This window comes from Callorhinus ursinus, unplaced genomic scaffold, assembly GCF_003265705.2.
Source record: "Callorhinus ursinus isolate GAN/ISIS: 27379988/994484 unplaced genomic scaffold, GSC_fseal_2.0 scaffold17, whole genome shotgun sequence".
NCBI classification, from domain to species: Eukaryota; Metazoa; Chordata; class Mammalia; order Carnivora; family Otariidae; genus Callorhinus; species Callorhinus ursinus.
This window is the reverse complement of record NW_027397079.1, coordinates 21338152-21362325: the sequence shown is the minus strand read 5'-3', so window position 1 is coordinate 21362325 and position 24174 is coordinate 21338152. Positions and strand designations below refer to the sequence as shown.

General features: G+C 42.5%; 1 protein-coding gene across 2 annotated transcripts in view; it reads right to left on the bottom strand.

Moving 5' to 3' along the window:
* The window catches only part of MTMR7 (myotubularin related protein 7), a 113564-nt gene that overhangs the window by 6150 nt on the left and 83240 nt on the right, over positions 1-24174 (bottom strand). For both annotated transcript variants that reach the window (XM_073902361.1, XM_073902362.1), the window contains exons 7-11: positions 22525-22657; positions 5482-5591; positions 3996-4121; positions 2156-2205; positions 717-917 (exon numbers count right to left, since the gene is read on the bottom strand). In XM_073902361.1, the coding sequence (XP_073758462.1) occupies positions 717-917; positions 2156-2205; positions 3996-4121; positions 5482-5591; positions 22525-22657 (620 nt within the window). The remainder of the gene's footprint in view (positions 1-716; positions 918-2155; positions 2206-3995; positions 4122-5481; positions 5592-22524; positions 22658-24174) is intronic.

The following is a 24174-nucleotide window of genomic DNA, read 5'->3' as shown; positions in this document are numbered from 1 at the left end:
GAGCTTGAAGGAAGCACTCTGCTACTTTTCATCATTTACCACTTAGTAGGAATCACACTTGAAGTTCCTGAGACAAAACAAACTAGTATGCAACAGAAAAAGCCATTTTCTTTCTGTTCAGACTATATAAAACCAGTAAAGTCCATTTTACTTGAACTGATCATTTCCAGAATTAAATCTGGTATTATATACACCAGAGTTAAAATCATTTTATGAAAATTTCAAAACTGTTCTCTCATTTCAGTTCATAAAGCACTTTGCTGTTAAGTTTTTGACTTTGCAATTTATTTTAAATTACACATTTCACTGACTTTCCTCCTGGATAAAAACAATACAGTTTTAATCTGAGTAAAAGAATGACTTGAGTTTTGAATTTGCTTTCCCAGTTAGATTTGCAGTTCTTATTAGGAGCGTACATCCACTGAAGATGTCTAACTTTTTCCTTTTAAGTACAAAAATTGCTTTCTCTGACCCAGGAAGTTTCCTTTCAGCGTGAGTGCGTCAAGTCCGCCGCCCTGTCTGTGGGTGTCAGTGTGGCAAATGAGCTTGTGTCTGTCTTTGTCAGGCACTGACATTAAACCGTTTATGAAGCGATGACAGGAAAAAGAAAATAACTTTCAGCTGCCAGTATAGATATGTGGCTAAAATAGTCTCCAGAATTTTAAAATTCTCAATCACAAAATCCTTAGATAAAAATTAAACAGCAAAACACTTACTTGAGTTCTTGTCGCTCCTTTTGGCTATTACATAAGAAGTTTCCAAACTGGCAGGAATAAATGTGATGTTGAATGTGAATCAAAAATCTCTCATTGAACTCAAAGGCACAGGGAAACTGTTCCATTAACTGCCAGACACACTCAATGAACTGATCTATAACTGGAGAGATTTCTTTTGGATCACCATCTAGATTGCCGTATCTATACAACAAAATATTAGAGACTTTATAGCAAGTTGAGGTTTTTTATTTACAAAGCTATAAATGCAAAACCCTAGTTTAAATACAAGAAACCCTAATTTCTAGATAAACCTTATAAACCTGGGGTGCAGAAGTGGAAAAAATTAACTTCTTAAATTCCACTTCCAAGAGAAACTGTACTGAAGGTCTGGCTAGAAAAGGGACATACAGTTACAAAAGAAAGCATTAGTGCAAGATATAAAATTCAAGGAAACTTGCCATGGCAAAAGAACATTTTTTTTTTAAAGCATTCTTTAAGTTGTAAAAAGTACATTCGCGACTTTTGAAATAAATCTTCCACTTTATTTAATTAGCAATTTGTGGGAGTGTTAGAGTTTTTTGCTTTTGCACTGTTTTGTTGGAAGGGAAGAGGAAGAAAGACCACTTGAAAAAAATGTGGTTTCCCAAGTTTCTCAGGATATTTCTAGAGCAATGTTAAAACCTGTCACATAATTTATTTCCCATGTGACAATTCCCATATTCCCAGACTCCCATACCTTTATATCTCCCTTCTTTGTTTTTCAAGAGTACATCAGAATCTTCTCCCTCACATTTGTATTGATTTTTTTAAGTAGGTTCCATGCCCAGCATGAAGCCCAACATGGGCTTGAACTCACAACCCTGAGATCAAGACCCAAGCCAAGATCAAGAATCAGATGCTCAACTGACTGAGCAACCCAGGCACCCCTTGTATTGATTTTTAAATGAAGATTGCCTAGTCCTTTACACTTTACACTATTATGTGAATTTTAGAATCCAAAAGGGTGATTTGGATGCCATCAATTTCAAAATAACAATATAGAACCTCATCTGCTCAGCAATGGATAACCAACTTTAGGAGTAGAAATGAGTGAAGATCAGTTTAGGAGTTCTTCCAAGAGTGAAAACATTAGAAACTGGAAACTTCTCAGAAGTTTCAGTTCCACTCAACTTGGTAGCTTTAAAAAGGGTTTCCTTGTAAAACAATTATATAGCTAGTCTTTGTCCATTTCCACATTCTTTCTGTCCATATATCCTCTCAGAGATACTGCTGCCACTAGACAGTAGAACTTCATGATACAATGTATACAACAAAACTTTAACTTTTTGAATAAGATATACAAAATAAGGCTGTTTTCCCCACTAAATTGAAAACTTCAGAAACAGAATTTTTTTATCCTACACATTCAAAACAACAGATTTTGAAGTATTTTTTTTTACCTGTGATTAAACTTATGACCAAAGGAAATCCAGTCCTTTTCAATTAATACCTATACAAAAAAGAAATTATAAATATCATGGAGAGAAGAAAACAAGGAAAAATAAGAGACCTAACCAACAATGTTGAAGGATTCAAAGGATCTTGGAGAAGTCACCATCCTCAGGTAGTGCAGATGAATGCACACTCATTGTCCACCAACACAGATGCATAGCAGAAGGGCAAGCTGAAGGTCATCCTCAGGAAAAATAAATGGGAATGGATATATGAAAACATAATAGCACCCACTGAGTGTTTTCTAGAAACACTGTTCATACTGCTTCATATATAATCTCATTTCACTGTGGGACAAGTATGATCACTCATTTTTCAGAAGGGGAAACTGAAAAAGAGGTTAAATACTTCTAAGATCATGCTACTAAGTGGTTGATGCTACCTCATAACCTAGTTCTTTCTACACCAAAGCCCATCTCTTAACCAACAGGTCTCAGTGTAATATCAAATACCAACCTTCATACAAGAACAATTAGAATATATTCCTGTGATCTTTACTACACATTAGAAAAATCCTAAAACGATGGGTGTTGGGGACATAATAGAGGAGTTTCAGCCCTGCTTTGGAGTTGGGGTAACATAAGTTTACAATCTCAAATTATCTGGATTTTAAAAAGAATCAAATAATACAGACCAATCCCATCGCTATCACCAATGCTCTAAAATGGCCAGGGATTTCCCTTAAAAAATATGGAGTGGTTGAAGTTTGCCCTTGACAACACGTAAATTTAATGGGGCAGAATCAAAAAAGAGTCCATGGTGGTAGAGGATGGTGTGAAGAAACATGTGAGCCAGAAACCCTCCAGTCTCCAAATGGAAAGGAAGGAACCCTAACCTCAGTCCAGGGGAGGGGTCTGAAGCTGGAGGATCACTCTGATGTCTCAATGCTATCAGAGGGAACTGGAAGTTCTCTGACACTTTAAAAAAAAAAAAAAGAAAAAGCCCGTAAAGGAAACCTGCCTCTGCCTCTCCTCTCTTGCCCCCAGGGTGTCAGCTGATCTACCGGTGAGGGCCATCGAGCAGTAGAGAGAGCCCGTTCAGGCTCCTCTGTCAGCTTCTATCCCTAGCATGGATGCAGGATCCACTGAAGCACGTTCTACCAAATCATGGTGCCAGAGGCAAGAACCAGGAACCACTTAGGAAGCCCCTGCAGTCATGTTAAGAACAGGGTTCCAGCTTGGCCAGAACTTCACCATCCCAGCAACTACACACATATTCTGCGGGTAGAAGGAACACGTTGCACTGTGATGCATCCCTAAAAGGTGAAAATCTAGGAAAGGATGTGCTCATAATTTCAACAGAGAGCACAGAAACACTGAAATTTTCAGTACTCTCAGCCACAGTTGTGAAGGACTACCTAAAAAATCAAAGTAATAAAAAGTTTTTCCTCTCAAGGACTTTGCATGCAGAGGATAGAAACTTTTTTCTCCAAATATTTTTTTCTGAAAAAATGTCTCCTACCACATGTTCACATGTTACCTCAAACTTGGTTTATGAGCGAATAACGTATAAAATTCACTATTTTATATATTCAATATATTGAATATATTTTATATTTGCCCCCAAATTCACATTTAATAATTAGCACTAATTTGAATTGGTTCCAATATCCCAGAAAGTCACTTCTTTACTCCAAGACCAATTTCTACCTCTTCCCCTTTAATCTGGCTGATGTACTAAGAGAAAAATAACAGAGAGAGGGAAAAACAAGTTGCCAACAGTTGCTGAAAGGGAGGTCCATTTTGTTCAAGGCCGCGCGTGGGACAGAAGCCTGGCGGCCGCACTCACCATAAAACCCCTCAGAGTCCGGTAATGCGGATCCAGCAGGAGGCCGGCCACTGAGCACGCTTGGGCAGTCCTGTCCCAACCATCTGAGCAGTGCACAAGCACGCTCGCCCCTTCCTCCGAAACTGCCTAACAAACACAGGACCAGCAAAGAGTCAGAAAAGAATGGCTACAAAAGGAAAAACGTCTCCTCAGACCTAGGTTTGGTTTTATACCTATAGAAAGAAAAGGGGGAGAAAATAATAATTAAAAAAAAAAAAAACATAAACAGCTAATTTAGTGTTTTGTGCCCCATCCAGTTACGGTGGGGCCAAAGAGTCGTTTGGTGCTGGCAACCAAAACTCTTCCTTCCCACTATACCCCGGAGCTACCCCAGACCACCACAACTACGTGTATGCGCTACAATAAAAGCATGCTTCCTGAGCACCTTCAGCCCTCCCGTCGGGGTTCCTAAGACCTTTCCAATATTGAAATTCTGCAGCTGCTACTGGGCTCAATCATTTCCAAAAAGGGAAAGACACAAAAATTATATGTAGTAAAACTATGAAATTAGAGATAAAAGGATAGAAGTCAAGTAATGGATCCTGGGGTGGGGGAAGGAAGAGAAAATAAGGTAAAAATTATAGCAGGGAGTCTCAAAAGAATTTCTGTCTGCTACTGCAAATGCACACACAATTTTTAGCTGCGTGTTCTGGCAGGAAACATAAACTGGGAAACATGGTAGAGATTGCAACATAGCACTTTCACTATCAGAAATTCTATTTATTATTTATTCACTTTCTGTGTCCCATACCAGAATGCAAGCTCTGTAAGAGAAGAGACTTGATCTGGTTTCTTTGGCATTGCTTGCTCAGCACGTAGAAAAGTGCCTTGCACTAAATAAATACTTGGTAAATAAATGAATTATCTAATAAAAGGGAGTATACCATATCCTCAGAAAAGACATGGTTGTCTTCAGGTATAAATCTGAGAGGGATTTATAGAAACAAACAGAACCAACAAAAAACACTGACAAACAAAATAGATAATGCATCTAAAACCTGCTTATATGAAAGTCGCAGCAAGACTGTTCCCGTGGCAGAAGGGCACCTACCTACCAGGTTTGCAAACATGACTTGTTTACGCCATCATGGCAAAGGAGTTGCAGTTTACTAAGACGGAAGACCAGCCTTGGTCACTGAAGTGTCACCCATTTGGATGTATGTACTCTCCAATAGAAAATTCTTTCCTCCATTTAGGACCAGGCCTACCCGAAGAGAGAATACTCTGAAAATGTTTTACCATTTACGACTGTGCTGCCATCCTATCAACAGAGCACCGTCCTCTCTTCCGCAGCAAGCACATGTTAAAGAGGCCAAAAGAGGTCGGCAAAGCCAGCTCCCCACTGGGCGAGCCACAGCTTACCATGTGGCAGCCTCAGCAGGTGGGGAGGAAACAGCCTCTCTGTTCTGAAGTCAGAGTTCGCTGGCAGTGCTGCCCTTGCGCGTACCTTCGCAATGAAGATTCCTGCATCCATGATGGCCTTGATGTGCCTTAACCAGCCCGAGTTCTCCAGTCCCCACAGAAAGTCACTCATTGAGGGAGATTTCAGTTCACACACTGCAAGGTAAATCATGTGATGAAAGCAAACTAAAGACAATCTCTTACTTTGTATATGCTCATATCTGCAGGGAGTTTGTTCATGATTCCTTCATCACTGTATTTTCTGGAAGAAATTAAGTCAGGATATATGTCCGTACTTACTAAAACTGATTCTACTGAATCACTTCAAGTGAGGCTCTTCTACCTTCTCTGGTCCTAGGGGATGCTGCATTTGTTCAGAAGTAGTATGTTTGTAAAGTTTAAACTCCAATATTAATGAAAATCATGGACCACAGTAAAGGTCCAACAGAGAAGATCTATTTACCCTCCTAGCAAAGACTGGCAGTGGGCCATGAATGAGCGGGCTGCAGAGGAAAGTTCTTGTAAGGAACCCCAGCACCTGCCCAGTTACAACTCTGCAGCACCCAAGCTCTTCCGTTTAGGACCACTGTGAAAACACAAAACAACTATCCTAAACATCTCAGAAGGAAATGCTCCGACTCTCCTTGCCAACAACCCCCACCCACTGGGAGGAAAGCCTAGGGACTTAAAACTGAGGCCCTGTCCCTCTGAACTGCTTCTCCAGCATCAAGTTAGGGGCTTTCCCTTTGACTGAAAATAAAGGTCAGCTAGAATCATAATATCTGTGTTTACACTAAAGCGGGTGTGTCAACACCTCTATGTTATCACAAGCAATTTCAGCTCTAGAGCTTACTTTTAATGTAAAAGTTTTAGAGCTAGGGTTCTATGTATCAGAAATATACATTCCAAAGTAAATGGGTTTTATACCTATGAAGTAGTTTTGAGGAATCCTATAAGTCAACGACAAATAATGTTCCATAGACGTTTCTGTTTGTTTGCTAAAGTATATTTTCTTGGATTCTGCGATGCTGTGATACATGCAGGGAGTAGGGAGCCCTTTCTCCTGCTCCCAGCGCTGTCTGTCAGTAGCTGTACAGTCTTGCACAAGTCATTTCAACCTTTTTGAGCCTTGATCTCCTCATGTTTAAAATAGGCAAGGTGTACTAAACTATATCTAATTGTCCTTCCAACTGTAAACTCCCAGATTCAACTTCCAAAGTAGAGTGCAGTTGGTTAAGTGTCCAACTCTTGGTTTCGGCTCTGGCTGTCATCTCAGGGTCCTGGGATCAAGCCCCGAGCCCCCAGGTCCTGCTCTGCGCTCAGCGTGGAGTCTGTTGTCCCTCTCCCTCCCCCGCTCGTGCTCCCGTGCCTTCTCTCTCTCTCTCTCTCTCTCTCTCTCTCTCTCTCGCAAATAAATAAGTAAAATCTTAAAAAAAAGAGAAAGGTATTGCACATTTGGAATAGAGTAACTGTTAACTACAATATTTCTTAACTGTCCTTTCCTCAGACATGCCACATGAGAGGTTTCACTCTCTTTTTCCACAATATAAGAGCCACATTAAAACACACACATCGTTATATTCACAGTCACAGAGGACAGCAATGATGAAGAAAATAACACCAAAATTCCAAAAGGCCCTACCTAAGAAAACCGTATTATAAATGTGTTCAGGCAAAATCCCAAACTCTTGCTGAGCTGGAAGCACAGCTCCACTGACCTAATAAGCAGCTAGAGAACTGAGTTCTCTGTGGCAGGGCTCTGACTCACGAGCACTGTCCCTTTGTCTGAGGTTACAGTGCTACCCCCTCCCACTCACATCACACACTCTCCTGATAAAGCACATGCAGAACAGTACGGGAAAGCTTTTTTCCCTTTGCTGAAGCTCAGGGAAAAATACACAGACTGATGCACAGAATCGATGGCTCTGTGGGTTAGCCCCGCGCCCCTCAGCACTCAGCGGCAGGCCTTTTGCAAGGTTCTGGTCTCCTTAGTCATGAAAATGTGTTAAGTTGTGAAATATTTGAACATATAAAAGGTTTTAAAGTAATGTAACGGACACTCAGACTGGCCACAATTATTTCAGATCTCTCAAAGAAAAAAATGTTACAAATAAAGTCCCATGTTCCTATGTCATCCTGCTCTTCCGCCTGAAGTCCATGAACATTGCCAGGCAGGGGTACGTCCCTTCACTACTTACTAGCTGTGTACTCTTGGACACTCTAATTAGCCTCTCTGTGCCTCAGTTTACTTGGGTGTACAGTGGGGATAATAGCCCATCAGTTACTTTATATGTTGCTTTATAAGTTAGTCCTCATGACTATTAATTATCCTCATTCACACTTCTAGCCTTTGCAACTTGATTTTTTTTAGCCAACATTTTATTTTTGAGACTTCCATATTATGTAAGATTTCACTCATTTGACAAGCATATAATATTCCACTCTATGAATATGATTATCTCTTCCCCTACTGTTGTTTCTTCTTTTTCAATATTTACAAACAGTGCCTCAGAAGACATCTGTCTACAATCACCTTGTGGAAAATCTCCCTATCCATGCATTTCAGTAAGTGAGATGGGCTGGGTCAGAGGGTCCTAACCACGTATTGCCAAACCGCTCTCCGGAGGAGTTGGCCCAGTCTGCATCCTCACCAACAGGGTGGGACAATTCCTTTCTCCCACATCCTGGCCAACACCTGGGAGTGCCAATGCTGTCAGTTTGGTCACTGTTATTTCTCTAAGGTGATTAATGCCAGTTTTTTGTTTGTTTTCATTTCTTCTGTCTGGATGAGTCAGCTTTTTTCTAGAATCGTTACACTCACTTCCTTGCGTGTGTGCGTGTGTGTGTGCGTGCGTGTTGTCTCTGTCTTCCATGGGCTTCCTCAAGTGTGCGGTGATCTCTGTCCATTCATAGGTAAGCGCAGGGCACTAAAAGGTGTCTGGAAGTGCTGGGTGCACAAGCAAGTCTCAGCTGCAGGGCTTTGCTGCGTGACATGTGGCTGGTCTGAACCCCCAAACTCCAGGACCAGCAAGTCCTTTCTCGTGGGATGGCTGCAGGCCCCAGGGAGGGACTTGCAAACACCTGAGGGACTCAGTAAGACTGGATGTCAGTGTGCTCAGAGCAGAGCTGGGAGATGAACTACAGGTAGTCTTCTCCCTAACTCTTACTGCCTCCTTTTTTGGCCTGGTATTTCCTGCCCGTTCTTCCAGCTATGCCTGCTTTCTGTGAGCCCAGAGTGTCTCTCGTCAACCTTTCCGGAGAGTTCATCATCATCTTCCCTTGTGAAGGTGAGGGAAGAGCCTTCACTGGGCAGCACAGGTGAGGGAGGAGGCTGGGTGTCTAAGGACAAACATTCAACCAGTCCGCCTGTTTCAGAGGAAACTGATGCTTCATTCTGGAGCTTTCTGAGGGTCTACGGGGCTGTCTGGCTTGCTTCTATGTTTCTCACACTCCCACCATAAATTTCAGCTTTTGTCTAGTCCATTACTCATCCGTCCATTTTCCAGCATTGAAATTTTTGTTGCTGCCACCTCCTCCTCTCCCATTCTCCCACTGTCTCACTCTTTTGTTTCTTTTTTTTTTCCCCACCACTTCCTTATCATTTTAGCAGGGGCCAGGGGAAGTGGGTGAGTACATGCACCGGTATGCCAAGTATAACTGGAACAGGGACGATCAAATTTTGGGTCTGTGTGAGGCAGGACGTGGAACAGAGATTCCATCAAACTGAGCCATTAAAAAAAAAAAATCCACGTGTGGACTCAGGGTGATGACCAGGATGCCTGGACTCCACATGAGGAAAATAAAAATTTATCCTGAGAAAATTAAAAAAAAAAGTTTTTTTTTTTAAATTTATCCCCAGGATGTTGAAACCCTAGGTCTAGTCTCATACATGTTTGGGACCCAAAAGTATCTTTTCCTTATGTGCAGGATCCCCTAGTTGAGAAATTACCATATTTGGCCTGGAATCTTATGATACCTGGCAGAAAGCAGCAAACCAAAAAACTACTCAGGAGCAACACCTGTGGAATCCCACAGAAAAATGTGACTGAATAGAATACAAACCTACAACACACCAAGGAACGGTATTCTCAAGTAAGAGCAAAGAGAGAAAAAAAAGAGACAGGATTAGCACCCCCAAGAACATGATATACGAGAACAGTAATCTGAAGTGAAGTTTAATATATCTGAATTGGAGCAGGAGAATGGAAGGCTCCAACAGAATATAAAAAGCATCACTTTTCTGATGTGTTTGAGTTCACACTTCTAGCAGCTTGGGGGAAAAAATCATGTCCGCCACTGCGGTGGGGCTGTCTGGTCATCTCTGCTCATTCCCGGCCAGGATTCCCGCATTCCCCTCTCCGGGGCGCCAGGGTGGGATTCAGCACAGATTATCTGCAGGGTATCTGGAAGGCAAAGTGACGCGGCCGTGTTTAACTCTGTAGAGCAGTGCGGACTCCCTCCTTTATTAACGTCAGGGAAGACAGTAAGTTGTTCTAGAAAGGAAATACAACCAGAGTAAAGACAACCAGGCTTTATAAAAAGCCTCAGCTGAAAAGAATACTTCCACAATAATAGTGTACACACTGAATTAGGAGCTAATCAAAATTGTGATTTAACTGTCTGAGGCAGATGAGGAAATGTGAAAGGTAGAGAGTGTATGAAAGCCGTCATTCCTCCTCCACAGAGGCACACGGGCAGACCGTACATCAAGAGGAAGAATCAAGCAACCGCAGTGGACTCAGGTGACGCCAGAAACATGGAGGCCGAGGCCTCAGGCAATAGAAAGCGGTTACCCAAGAAGCAGGAGTGGAAGTGGGCCCAGCTGGGGGAGAGGACTGCGGTTTTGCTCTTGTTTGGGTGATAAACATAGAATTATTTTTTTTAAAGGCCCTCTATAACTGCAACATTTTTTGAGAAATAAAAGCTAAATTTAAGCAATACCTGAAGTCTTCAGCCTTCCCTGAAGGCAATGCCCCCCTCTCTTTTCCCCTCCCCCTCCCCTTCCCTTCTGGCACCTGGACAGTCCGCCTTCTCTCTCTTCTAGCAGTTTTGTGATAGAATTTACTTGCGGTACAATTCAAAGTGTATGATGATTTTTAGTATATATTCATGGAGTTGTGTATCCATCACCATACTCAATTCCAGAATGTTTTCATCACCCCTGAAAGAAACCCATTAGCAGTCACCCCCATTTTCCCTCCCCCTAGCCCTAGGCAGCCACCGATCTACTTTCTGTATAGATTTGCATATTCCAGATACTTCGTATAAAGTGAAGCATACAATACGTGGTTCATCGTGAGTGGCTTCTTCCCCTTGGTATAATGTATCCAAGGTTCATACAAGTTGCAGCATGTGAGTACTTCATTCCCCTTTAAGGCCAAATATTTCACAGGATGGGTATGCCACCTTTTTTACCCATTCATCAGCCGACGGGCGTTTAGGTTATTTTTACTTCTGGGCTCTGATGAATAATGCTGCTATGAATATTCATGTACAAGTTCTACGTGGAAGTATGTTTCGTTTCTCGTGGGGACATACCTAGGAGTGGACTCGCTGGGCCACACGGTTTCACCACTTGAGAACCTGCCAGAGGTGCTGTCTTCCTCAGCAGCTGCACCCGGTTACACCCCACGAGCAGTGCACGAGGGTTCTGCTGTCCCCACATCCGCGCCAACACTTGTTATCACTTGGCTTTTTGACTCCTGCTTCCCTAGTGGATGCGCGGTTCTGTCTCACTGTGGTCTCGATTACCCGAAGGCTTATTCCTCGTCTTGCTTACAAGTTCAGTCATTCATTTAAGGAAATGTTTGCTATATTAATCTGGCATTTCTAGGTGTTCTTATCAGAGGGTGTTTCATATTTAATCTGACATCTTGGGAATTGGGAAGGCCTCCGTGTTTCACTTAGATTTTAGTTTTATATGAACTAACCTGCACATCTTAGTAATAATCGTGATTTGTGCAGGGGCGACAGCACGTGGTACTGGTCAAGGCCATGGGCTTCAGAGTCCGATCCTCTGGCATTCAAATTCCAGCTCTGTGCACCCAACAATGCAACCTGGAGCTAGTTACCAAGCCTTGATTTCCTCAAGTGTGCCATGGGGCTAAAACACCTTCCTCAAAGCATTAATTGAAGGGTGAAATGAGATAACATATACACTACACTGGGAGATAGAAGATTCAGAGGTGGTAGCTATGAAATATGCTTTATTACGTGTTCATCCAGCATGGTGTCCTGACAGGTAGGAGATACAGACTCACTCACACCCAACCCCAAAGCTGAGGCTTAGAAAGGTCAGAACACAAAGTGATCAAGAGCAGAAGAGCCCAAGTCTTCTGACAAAGAAGCCTAGAGTTTCTGCCACCACACCACAGCTACCCTGGTGGGTTTAACTGGAAATAGTACTACTAGTAGTAATAATAATAGCAAAACTTAAATCGTACTTACCAGGTGCCAGACATTCCTCCAGGTGCTTTCCATACTATAGTTTTCTAATCCTCATAGCAATCATAGGAAGAAGGTACTATTATTATCCTTATTTTATGAAAGTTGAAGCCAATGCAAAGAGAGGTTAAGTAACTTGTCCAAGGTCACCAGCTGATAAGCAGTGAGGCTGGGATTCGTTCTGGCTCCAAAGTCCATGCTCTTAAGCAATGTCTATCGATCTCAGTTACCTGATTTTTTTGTAAATCAAACACGAACCACTCTAAATGCTCCTTTCCTCCCACCTACTATCAGCTTAAAGATTACACACTTGGTCACTCAGAACTGTACCATCCAGTGTAGTAGCCACTAGTCGCATGTGGCTGTTGAGTATCTGAAATGGAGCAAGTCTGAACTGAGATACGCTGTGAGTGCAAAGTAGATCCCAAATATCAAAGACTTAGTATGAAAAAAAATAAAAAAATATCTAATAGTTTTTGTAATGACTACGTGTTGAAATGATAATATGTGGGATATATCGACTTAAATACAAATGTATTCTGAAAATTCACCCATTTCCTTGCACTTTTTTTGATGCAGCCACTAGAAAATGTAAAATTACAAATGTCCCCACGTGTGACTTCCATTATACTTCTCTGGGATAGCAGCTACTTAGACTGTTCGAGGAAGATTAGCCTGATTAGCAGTCTTCCAACGTTTCTGCACATGTACCCTTGCAATAACGTTTTAAATTAGGAACTCTCGTGCACCCTGGAATAATACATCATAACAAGACTGAGGATGTGATAAAGGGTGTGTTTGTCTTTTGTAAATTGGTAAAAGCGCATTTAGGAGGGGAAATGGCAAAGGAGGGATGGCTTCCAGCCTGGGCCAAGGAGACTTCCAAGGCACAGCAGGTAGCTTCAGGAGGGAGAGTACATCGAAGTCGATGCTGTGGAGCCAGCTAGCCAGGGTGCACCTCCTAAGTCTTCCCGCGAGCTCAGGGGTGTGTACCCAGTTGGAATCTGATGCAAAGGCAGAAGGACAGCCTCTAGTAGTTAAGCCTGGGCAAGCCCGGCTTCCCTCCCCAGCGACACTGCCCAGCAGTACCACACGGCTCCTGCAGGGGGCAGGCTCGCCTCTGCCTGTGCACCCAGCCGGTGGGAAGCGCCTGAAATTCCAGCGCTCGGCAGGGCCCTCTCGACACTCCCCGGGTGCCTGCTTTTTGGTCTGTTTAACCCCAGGCCATGACCCAAAGTGTTCAACTTCATCCTAAAATACACACATTCCACCACGTAGAGTCTCAGGACTCCACTGATTCCTTTAAATCTTTCACAGATAACATGACCTTGCAAACAGTTTTTTTTTTTTCTTTTCACTAAATAGGCCAAACTTTCTGGTTGTTATTATAGGGCTTAGGGCTAGTTGGCATTCCTGTTTATTTCAAAAGGTCCAGGGAGCCTGAGGGATATCTTGGCGTCCAAACCCTGAAGCTCAGCCCGAGAACAAATGATCCTTTTCACCTTCTCTTCCCACAAGGCATGGAAAAGACAGCACGTTTAAAAATAAGACACCAGGCTTTCTAGCTAACCTGGAGATGGTCTGTGCCAGAAGCAAGAGAGGAACAGACAGCCCCCAGAAAGAGCGCCCTAAAATGTACTGCCAGTGTTTCCCTCTTCATTTAGCTCACTCAGCAAGGAGACAAGCTGCTGTATCCCCTGCCAGGCCAGCTCCTTTCTTCCCACTGAGAATGGCTCCTTGTTGAACATTTCTGTTTTCAGGAACACTAAAGCTGTGCACGTTAAGTAAAATAACCTCACCAGGTTTTCAAGCAAGGTACCCACTTCGAGGGTGTTCTCCTGCCAAATGCTGAGCGGCCAGGTAAAAGCAAACAGCTCTGCAGATGACTAATACACACGGACAGATGGGGGAACACTTGAGACTCAAACAATCAGTGCCTGCATTTTTAAATCTAAAACTGGTGGGTTTGTTTGGATAAACTCAGGAAAAGGCAGAAATACTGATTTGTTCACTCTCGTTGCCAAACCCAAACCAATATTGACAAACCATTTTGCTGAACGAAGTTCATTTCAGCTGACATCAGAGACATATGCCACAGGGACTCATTCTTACTTCGCGGGAGTCTAATGCCCAGGTCTAACAATATTTGTTTTACGTAAAAGGGCAACCATATCCCATAAAACATGTATAGATAACACTAAAAAAGGGAAAGATAGATAATTATAGGACATAAGGAAACAAGAGGAAATAAGAAATTTACTTGGAAGAAAATAAGCCTTGGATGATCTTCTTTAGGAGAGTTCCTAACAACAATCTCATTTCGTCGTGTACGGTTGCTGGGTGGGATCAGGGAGGACGCAAAGACAGTCTCCGTCTGAATCCCATGGGATCACTCTTTCTTGTCTCCTAAGACCTAAAGTTGAAGAGTTCACGGCCCTCCCTTAATTACCAGCCTGACAGCCACCTGAGTTCTGCTGATGTTTGATTTGTCCCTTTCCCATTTTGGAGTCAGAACATCAAGCCCAATGAAATGATCTTCAAAGAACTGGTAAAAGGGTAATAATCTCCCTTCACTGAACATCCTAGCAGGTGAACCCATTGAAAGAGGACTTTATGATGGCCTGTGGCATGGAAAAGTTTGGTTAAGCCTGTTTTATGGTCTGCCTTCTACTTAGAGCCCACCATGCTGACACAGAATAAACTTCTGAGCTCTGCACAAATTGTAGTCCATTTGTTAAGTGGTGTGCTCCTCCCTCCCCAGGCCAAGCAACATGGGCCCTCTTTATAGAGAACTCTACATTAACTAGAGAGCTTTGCATATTAGTTTCTCCACAGCACACCAACACAGCACACCAAGATTAGTGATTATTCTTTAAAACAGTTCCAGCCTTGTGCATGAGGTGCTATTTTCTGGAATCCCTATACAGTAATTCCATGAAACCCATGTTTGTACAGCCTTGTTTTCTTTTAAAGAATTTGATGATCATAAGAATCGGTAAGGTGCAATCAAGCCTAAATTTAGTAGCAAACAGTATACACAAGTACACATGTGCATGAGTATGCGTGTGTCCAGCTACTGATAAACATGAAAGTGTGTATAAATCCATGTATACACACATGAACTCCAGTAATACTAATTACCATTGTCCTAAGGGACATCAAGTAGCAGGTTCACAAAGAATGCCCTCAGCATTTATTAGCTTTGCATGTGAATTTGTATCTAAAAACACCACTTGTGGCAAATAAATAAAAACATGTATGTGCCCATTTATATTACATCTATGTATATAAGCTTGGGCCTTGGTAGTTTTCACTCAGTGAACTGACACAACCTCCCATCTACAGTAGGTTTGATTCTCCCAACTTACAGAAGAGGAACAGGTTCAGACGCTAGCGGCCCAGTAAGGACACTGTGAGAGGAATCTAGTTCCCTTGACTCCAACTTCCATATTTTTTCCACTACAAATAGAGAATGATTAAGTCACTATGCAAACTGAGCCAGGATGAACAGGAAGTTAACTGAAGGTAAGGCTTAAAGTCTAAATAGGAAACTTAAAGCAAATGGAAATAGAGAAGTCTAGACTGGGAGAAAATGCTGAGAGGCTAGGAAGTCGGGGTGGATATAAAGTATTAGCGGTAGCCACTGGATAGAAGACCCAGGAATCATGTAAGATGAAGATGGTGGCAGCAAACAATTGAAGTGGAGAGATAAGCAGCAGGGGAGGGAGCGGGTAGGGGCTCGTCCCACGCTGAGAAAGCTGCCAGGGCCAACATTCTCACCAAATCTCAAACCTCACCATCGCTGGCAAGCAAATACCAAATTGCCAAACCCCAACTACAGCCTTATGGAAAACCAGCTCACCTTGTCACTAAAATTAGTCATGTCTACCTTTAGTTGCATGGGAGGCACTGTCTTCCACAAGCATTCCTTTTGTACATGCCCTAGTTATCCAAAAACTAATGAACAAAATATAAAACAATAATTCTGAGGGTGAAATTAATCTTTGAATTACCTCAGTGAATGTCAAGGGACAGCATAATTATTTTCTTAAAGACTGTATTTATTTATCCGACAGAGAGAGACACAGCGAGAGAGGGAACACAAGCAGGGGGAGCGGGAGAGGGAGAAGCAGGCTTCCCGCCGAGCAGGGAGCCCGATGCGGGGCTCGATCCCAGGACCCTGGGACCATGACCTGAGCCAAAGGCAGACGCCTAACGACTGGGCCACCCAGGCGCCCAGGACAGCATAATTAGGATGAAAATAGCCACTATTCTCATTAAATCATTTTGTTTGTCCTCTCCTTGATAATGTCGCCCAGAGATGAAGTCTTTGACTTTGACATCCAGTTAAAACATTCAACCTTACCCAGGGACAGCCCTCAGTAATAAGCAAGCATCATCTTTTCTTCCTGCCCATGATTTTTGCCCTACATCAAAATCAGTACTTCATTTTGTATCAATGAATAAAGCATTTTTCTACCCAATGCCTAGCCTGTAGAAAACTCGCAATAACTATTTGACGTACAGACGAATGTCGGTGAGAACTTCGGTAGCACCGACTTATTCCATACTTACTCTAAGCAGGGATAGCTCCTGCTCCTCTACATACATTCTCTACCAGGTGGGGTATTGTTTACTCCCAATACGCAGATTGGAAAGGCGGCTTAAAGAAGTTTACTAAGGCATCATCCATGGTTACACAGTCCGTAAATAAATGAGCCGGAGGCCGGGCCACGGTCCCTATTCCCCCAAGGGGCATGCTCTTTTCTCCATGCCTTAGTGCTTCGGATATGCTTGTCCAGATTAGCTGATACCCAGCATTCACTGGCCACATTCTACATCCTCTTACAACACCACAGAGAGCAAAGTACATGCTCTTGATCTATTTCTTTCCTCCAGGTGACCATGAACTGATAACTAGTAAAGCCTGACAGGACAGGCCTGTTGGTCATACAAAACGCTCTCTGAAAAACCTCAGATGTGAAGCTATCTAGTTCCACTTTAATGGGAAATTAGGTTTTCTGTGTGGAATACCATGCCTTGTTGCTAACTTTTGAAGGACAATAACCAGATTTTCCGCCAGGTCTTGTTGGCTGTCTCATTTAACGGGTTAGTAATTGAGGAAATTAATAGTGGTAAAAAGGCAAAACATAGAGAACAGAAAAAAGATGAACTTTTATAGCCTTTTATTAGCTCGTATCTGGTAGAACTTTGTCAACCTGTAGGCAATGTAATAGGAAATACTTTAAATTGAAAAACTTAAATCTGAATATCTATAAAGATATCTTCCAGGTTGAATTAGTTATCACCTCATAAAGACATGAGGTGAGCAAGAAAGTCTCCAACAAAGGGGACATTTGAACTGATAGCCACAACCGTAACTCTGAGCAGAGAGGAGCGTTTCATGGGACCCTCAGAGCTGGGTGTGTTAGGGTCTGCTCCTTTCTAGACCTTGGTGTGCCCAAGGCAACCTGGCAGGGAGACCAGAGCAGTTAGTCGGATGACCATAATACCCGCCGCCTCCCAGGACATACTCAAAATTCTCTGCTTTCAACCATCCTTTCTACACCTAATGAAGGTTCTGAATAATTGGCCTCAGAAACTTCACACAAAAGTACAGATCAGATATGATCTCTGAGGCCACCTGATTTTGCCACAAAACTTTCTCCACTGTCAATGCCTACAATTCCGGGGAATATGACAAATGTGGTTGCACTTCGCGGCCTGCTAAAAAGATTTCAATCTTTTAAACTGCACCGACTCTGGCCCCTTTCAAACAGCTCTTCACTGTAGTATTGCCCAAATTGCTGAACAGACACTGGCCTTTCTTCCTGTGCTCAGGACCCATTCCCACATGACCTGCCACTGGGCTGAGGTTTGTCTCTCTGTGAAATAATTTGCTGAGAAAATGTCCACAAGGCTTCAAAGGTGGTTTATTAAATTATTTTTGATGGACTTTTGCTGAGTGGACATTGACCGTATCCCAAGGCAAGCACTTCCGTGCCTCTGAAATTGTGCTGTCTTACTCCATGTCTCTTGAATAAAGAAATTGAGAAAAGCTACTCATAAAAAGGCCTGGGACCTCCCAAATATTTATCTTGCTGACTGAATTAATCTATAGCCCATTAACTTACTCATTTTATTCAGTACTTACTTCCAAGTGCAGCATTGCTTCCCAAGAGAAAGCATAATGCACCTTACAATGGAAAGAAAGCACTTTATAGTTTGCAAGGAATCTTTTCAATAAATCTGTAAGTGAGGGATGATACATTACTAACGTTGTTTTACAAATACAGGAAATGAGGTTTGTTCAAGTTTATTCAGAGACCATAAAGCAAGAACCCAAACCCAGGTCTTCAGACTCTCAGGCCAGGGTACTTTCTACCCAACCAGCTACCTAGAGAGGCCATAAAGCCAAGTGGTGAAGAGTGTGGCATCTGGATCCATACTGATCAGGTGAAAATCTTGGTTCTATCATCTACTGTTGTGAGTTTGCATGAGTTCCTTAGCCCCTGCACCTCAATTTCCTCATCTGTACAATGAGGATTCTCTGGAAAACAGTATGGAGGTTCCTCAAGAAGTTAAAGAGCTACCCTATGACCCAGCAACTGCACTACTAGGTATTTACCCCAAAGATAGAGATGTAGTGAAAAGAAGGGGCACCTGTACCCCAATATTCATAGCAGCAATGTCCACAAGAGCCAAACTGTGGAAGGAGCTGAGATGTCCATCAACAGGTGAATGGATAAAGAAGCTGTGATTCATACATACAAAGGAATATTACTCAGCCATCAGAAAGGTTGAATATCTACCATTTGCATCGACATGGATGGAACTGGAGGGGATTATGCTAAGTGAAATAAGTCAAGCAGAGAAAGTCAATTATTCTATGGTTTCACTCATATGTGGAACATAAGGAATAGTGCAGATGACCATAGAGGAAAGGAGGGAAAAGTGAATGGGAAGAAATCAGAGAAGGAGACAAACCATGAGAGATTCTTGATGCCAGGAAACAAACTGAAGGTCGTGGAAGGGAGGGGTTGGGGATATGGGGTAACTGGGTGATAGGCATTAAGGAGGGCACATGATCTGATGAGCACTGGGTGTTATACACAACTAATGAATCATTGAACACTACATCAAAAAACTAATGATGGCTAATGATATATTGGCTAATTGAATTAAAAAAAAAATAGCTCAAACAAGACTGCCATGAGGACTACTTGAATAAATACACCTGAGAAAATTAAAATAGTGTCGTGTACATAGTAATTACCCCATAGATGTTATAACACCATTCCTATGTGGGGTGGTTATCTGTGAGCCTGTCCAACACCGTACCCACAAATCAATGAGGAGTGCTCTAACATGATAGAAAGTACTAGACTCAAATCCTGCTTTGTTATGAGATCCTGGGAAGTGTGTGTTTTTAAAAACTTAAATATGTAATATAAAATATTTTTAAATGTGGGACGCCTGGGTGGTTCAGTTGGTTAAGTGTCCGGCTCTTGATATCAGCTCAGGTCTTGATCTCAGGGTCATGAGTTCAAGCCCTGTGTTGGGCTCCACACTGGGTGTGGAGCCTACTTAAGGAAACATATATTTTTTTAATGTAATATACTAGATTCTAGAACTGGAGAGTTAAGCTTTGAAAAAATAACCTGCCGGGGCGCCTGGGTACCTCAGTCAGTTAAGCATCTGTCTTTGGCTTGGGTCATGATCCCAGGGTCCTGGGATCGAGCCCCGCATCGGGGTCCTGGCTCGGCGGGGAGCCTGCTTCTCCCTCTCCCACTCCCCCTGCTGGTGTTCCGTCTCTCGCTGTGTCTTTCTCTCTGTCAAATAAATAAAATCTTAAAAAAAAAGAAAAAAGAACCTGCCATGTTGTGAATAGCATATATAGAGAGGTCCATATGGCAGAGACATGTGGGCTTTCTTATTGACTGTTCCAATAAAAAAAGAAAAAAGAGGGCATCCCTTTATTATTTGAGGGAAAAACATTTTATGATCAAAAGGGAAAGCATTGTAGAAAACAATTACAAAATTGCTACATAACGGAAGGCATCATTACTATCTCATTGGGAGGTATGAATACTGCAACACAGTTTGCTTTAGGACTTACAAATCAAAGCTAAAATTAAGTGAGCTCTATAAAAGGACCTATACCGGATGTGAACTTGGTCCTAAATTTCAGTTTCTGATGAAATATCCTGCAGCTCTTGCTCAGAGACAGAGCCAGAATGCAAACAATTTTTTATTTTCTGTTATCCAAAATCTATTCTGACAATGTTAACAGTGGTAAAAAAAGAAAAAAATCAAAGACAATAATAACCATGAATAAAAATGCACTATCCCTCTTCCTACCAAGTGACCAGCAACACAAACCTTCCAATCTCTTTGATGCCAAGGACAGCCGTTAGAAGCAGGAAAAGCCCTAGAAGGTGGGTCTGATTGCATCACTTCATCAGCTGAGCCTCCAAAAGTGGTTTATAATTTACTTGGTAAAACAGATAGTCAAACATTGGTCAAGTTCCCTGAAAGGCATCCAGAAGGTTGTCCTTGCTTGCTGCACTGACAGAGAGCTGAAAAGTGATGTCCAATTACTATGATCCCTCACGTAACAGGGACTGCCCTCCAGGACTCGGTCAGTTTGCCGTCCTTTAGAAGAAGAGAGTCAGACCACAGGTAGAAGCGCGGGAGAAATGGTTCCTAATAAGAAACCAAATAAATGCTAGCTCCAAAACTCAAGTCAGAGTGATAGGTTATCAAAACTCCAAAGAGCTACTTTCTGCATTGAAGAAAATGCGGGTTGTCGGAAGTCAGCTTATGAAATTACTAAATGAAAAATATGAAGCATATCAACCTAAATGTTTTTTAATGATTCTGACAGTGATGCACACGTTTCATACTAATGTTAAACTATCCTTTTAACAACAGTACGAAGCTGGTCCGATTTTTTGACACCTAAAAAGCACAGCTTATAGCACAGACAGCCACACGGCCCATGATTATCTCCAGAAGTTTAAGAAGCCCAAACAATCAGGGCGCCTGGGTGGCTCAGTCTGTTAAGGGTCTGCCTTCGGCTCAGGTCATGATCTCAGGGTCCTGGGATCGAGTCCCGTGTCCGGTGTCCAGCTCCCTGCTCAGCAGGGAGTCTGTTTGTCTCTCTCCCTCTGCCTCTCCCCCTGCTCATGCTCGCTGTCTCTCTCTCTCTCTCTCAAATGAAATCTTTAAAAAAAAAAAAAAAAAAAAAGCTCAAACAATCATGCCCTGTAAGGTTCCCTTACAATGACCTGAGCCATGGCAGATTTCCTGTGAAAATAAGATGGAGATTCTCTGGGGCCGTGATTTTTTTTTTTTTTTTTTTTCAGATTTAGGATGAGATTTCTTCTAACGATTCAAATGTCCAAAGTTCAAATATTTGCAACCAGGGGCATCAAACTGTAGAGTCACAGATCTGACACAGCTGGAAGGACCCAGAGAAATTATTAGTCCACGCTTCTCGTTTTATGGCAGGTCAACAGCCCAGTGAGGGTGGCTGCTGGGTTGCAAGTTTCACAGCCAGGGCGCTGACCCAGGGAATCCAGGAGGGAGAATGGAAATCAGGAATGTGCCCCTCAAGGCCCTCCAGCCCCACCCGCAGGTTCTCACTGCCCCCTGTCCTTCCCATGAAGCAGAGAACTGCATGCTGAGAACAAACGTGGACCCCTTTAGAAAAAAGGAATTCAGCACTTTCTTTGTCCTCCTTCATTCCACCCCGCCTTTCCTATTCAGACAGCCCACTGTCCTCGCGCTCAGCTCCACCTTTCCAGGGCCTTCATCCTGAGCGCAAGCGCAGCGTTCGCAGCCTTCCCAGGACCCCGAGGTACAAAGCAAAGTGTTCTGCCTCCCCCTTTCTCTGCGGCTCCTAATAGAGCCAGAAGTGGTGGACTGTGGCAACAGATGCCTCCTTGAGCGCCTTTGTAATCACATGGAGCATAGGCAGTAAATGAGGCTGGTTTTGCTTGAAATGCACAATTTCTGCTAATCAGCTTATGGCTGGTTTGGCCACAAGAATGGCTGTTGCACATTACCTAATCCATCTTTGCCATTTCCTCCCCCATAAGCCTGTGTGTATGTGTCCCGCGGCTAAGGTGCTGGGGGCAGGGGCGGGGGGGGGTGCGGGACGCCGGTAAGCACATGATTTAAGCCCACGCGCACTTGCAGCGGTTGTGGCGTTGAGAAATGGGAGGCAAGGCCCTCACTTCTAATGGCCATTCGGCCACCAGGATTCATTTCATACACCTCATCTCCATACACGAACAGAGTTGGCTATTGCTTTAAATGTAGGACTGTTTTATCTAAATGGCCTTAAATGTGAGTCAAACTAATATCATGAAGGAGACTGTGCACTTTTATCTTAGATACTAAGCCCTGGACAGTGCCTGACTTTGCTAACCAAGTGAAAAACCATTTCCCCATGACACTTGCAAAAAATAAGAGAAAGGCTTAAATGTTTAATGCAATACGATATTCTCGTGTCGACTTATCCCACCTATATAAACAGCATCATGGTAAAAACAATTTAAAAAAAGACTATCTTAATTCTGCTTGACATTACAACCTTTCACTGTATTTTTTTTAATGCTATGCATAGGAAATGGCTTACCTTCCAGCATTTTTTGCAGACTGCTCCTCATGACATGGATGTTCTCTATCCCAATAAACTGAAACTTGATATTGGAGTAGTTGTCTTCGTTCTCATAGCCTTTCCCTGCGGCACGATTTGCCATCGCATTGAGCTGCGGTGGTCAGCAAAAGAGAGTCATCACCAATGATATTCAGGGCATAAAACGAACTAAACATCTCACCAACAGCAATAACAGCATTCAAAATGGTGTGTGGAAATATAACATGTCTGAAATCACTGGAACATTCTATCAAGCTATGTGATTCAGGCACTCCTGTTGAGCTTATATTCAGCAGCATAAATGTGCTGATGTGAGGAACACTTTCTTAGCTGGAAAGCATTCTACAGATAAACCCTTCTGGAGATGTCTTTCGCGGTTCCATCAGAGATGCCAAATTGAGTATGGAATTCTGTGATAGAGCCAAGTTGCCCTGACTTAACCAAACGTTATAACCTGTAGGTTGGCAGAAGAATATCAGCAGATACAGGGGGCAATCCAAAGCTCTGTGAGTTAAATTATATCTTCCAGTATTATATTGCCAATAAACACATTATCCTATAGGAACGGTGGTGTGATTTTAATCTGCCTACAAGAATCCCCCAATTAAACCTTGAGCAGGACTCACTGACTAAAATGGCAAGCACATGTAGAACTATCTCCAGGGCCATTTCTCCAGTCATTTTATTTCCATCTAGAGACCTGCTAAGAGGTCTTTTGGACCACTCTCATTACCACAATTTTGTATATGGTCGGGTTTCCCAGTACAAACTGGGTTAAAGAGAACAGACTTTGAAGAAATTTATTAAATGCAAACTTCTGCCCCTGTCCTGTGTAACTAAAACCAGGAAGGGGACAAGTCCTGCCTTAGCTGGGAATACATTTCTGGAACGGATGTATTACTGCTAAAATTCCACCCTTGCTGTTTGGCTAAGTGGGTGGGCACAACCTAGGAAACACTAGTCACTGATCACGTTCCACTTCTGTCCACAAAAGGCAGGTGGGTTCTCCCAGGCAGAGAACTGACACCAGGAACTCACCGCCAGAAAAAATATATCGATTTCACAAATTAACAAATACTTCTCAAAAAGCCAAGTTTAAAAAAATGAAGCTAAAAACTAAGCTAAGTTAAAAAAAAAATATATTCTTTGGCCCAGATCTTTACACAATTAAAACTACCAGCACATAAAGATAGATATCCATTAAAACTTTATAATAGTAAAAACCTGACAACCTATGAGTATCTCAATAGGGCAATGAGTAGATAAATTATGGTATATCCACACCCTGAACTTCTACAGAGACAAAAAGACAGATTTTGGAGAGAGAGAGACAGACACAGAGACAGAGACAGACCGACTGATTTGGAATTGGCCCATGACATGGTTAAGTGAAAAGAGTAACCTAAAGAATAATATTCATACAATAATCTCATTTCTTGTAAAACAAAGTACAGATACGTATTTATGTTTATACATGTTTGAATAAGCAGATTAAAACGTATGAACAACGAGACCAACCTGGCAGCAGTTAGAGCAGAAACACAGAGGTGACAAGTGCCAGGGGACACTATCAATACTGCTTTAGATGCCTCTGTATTCTTTGTTACCGAGATATGTTAGGTTTGTAAT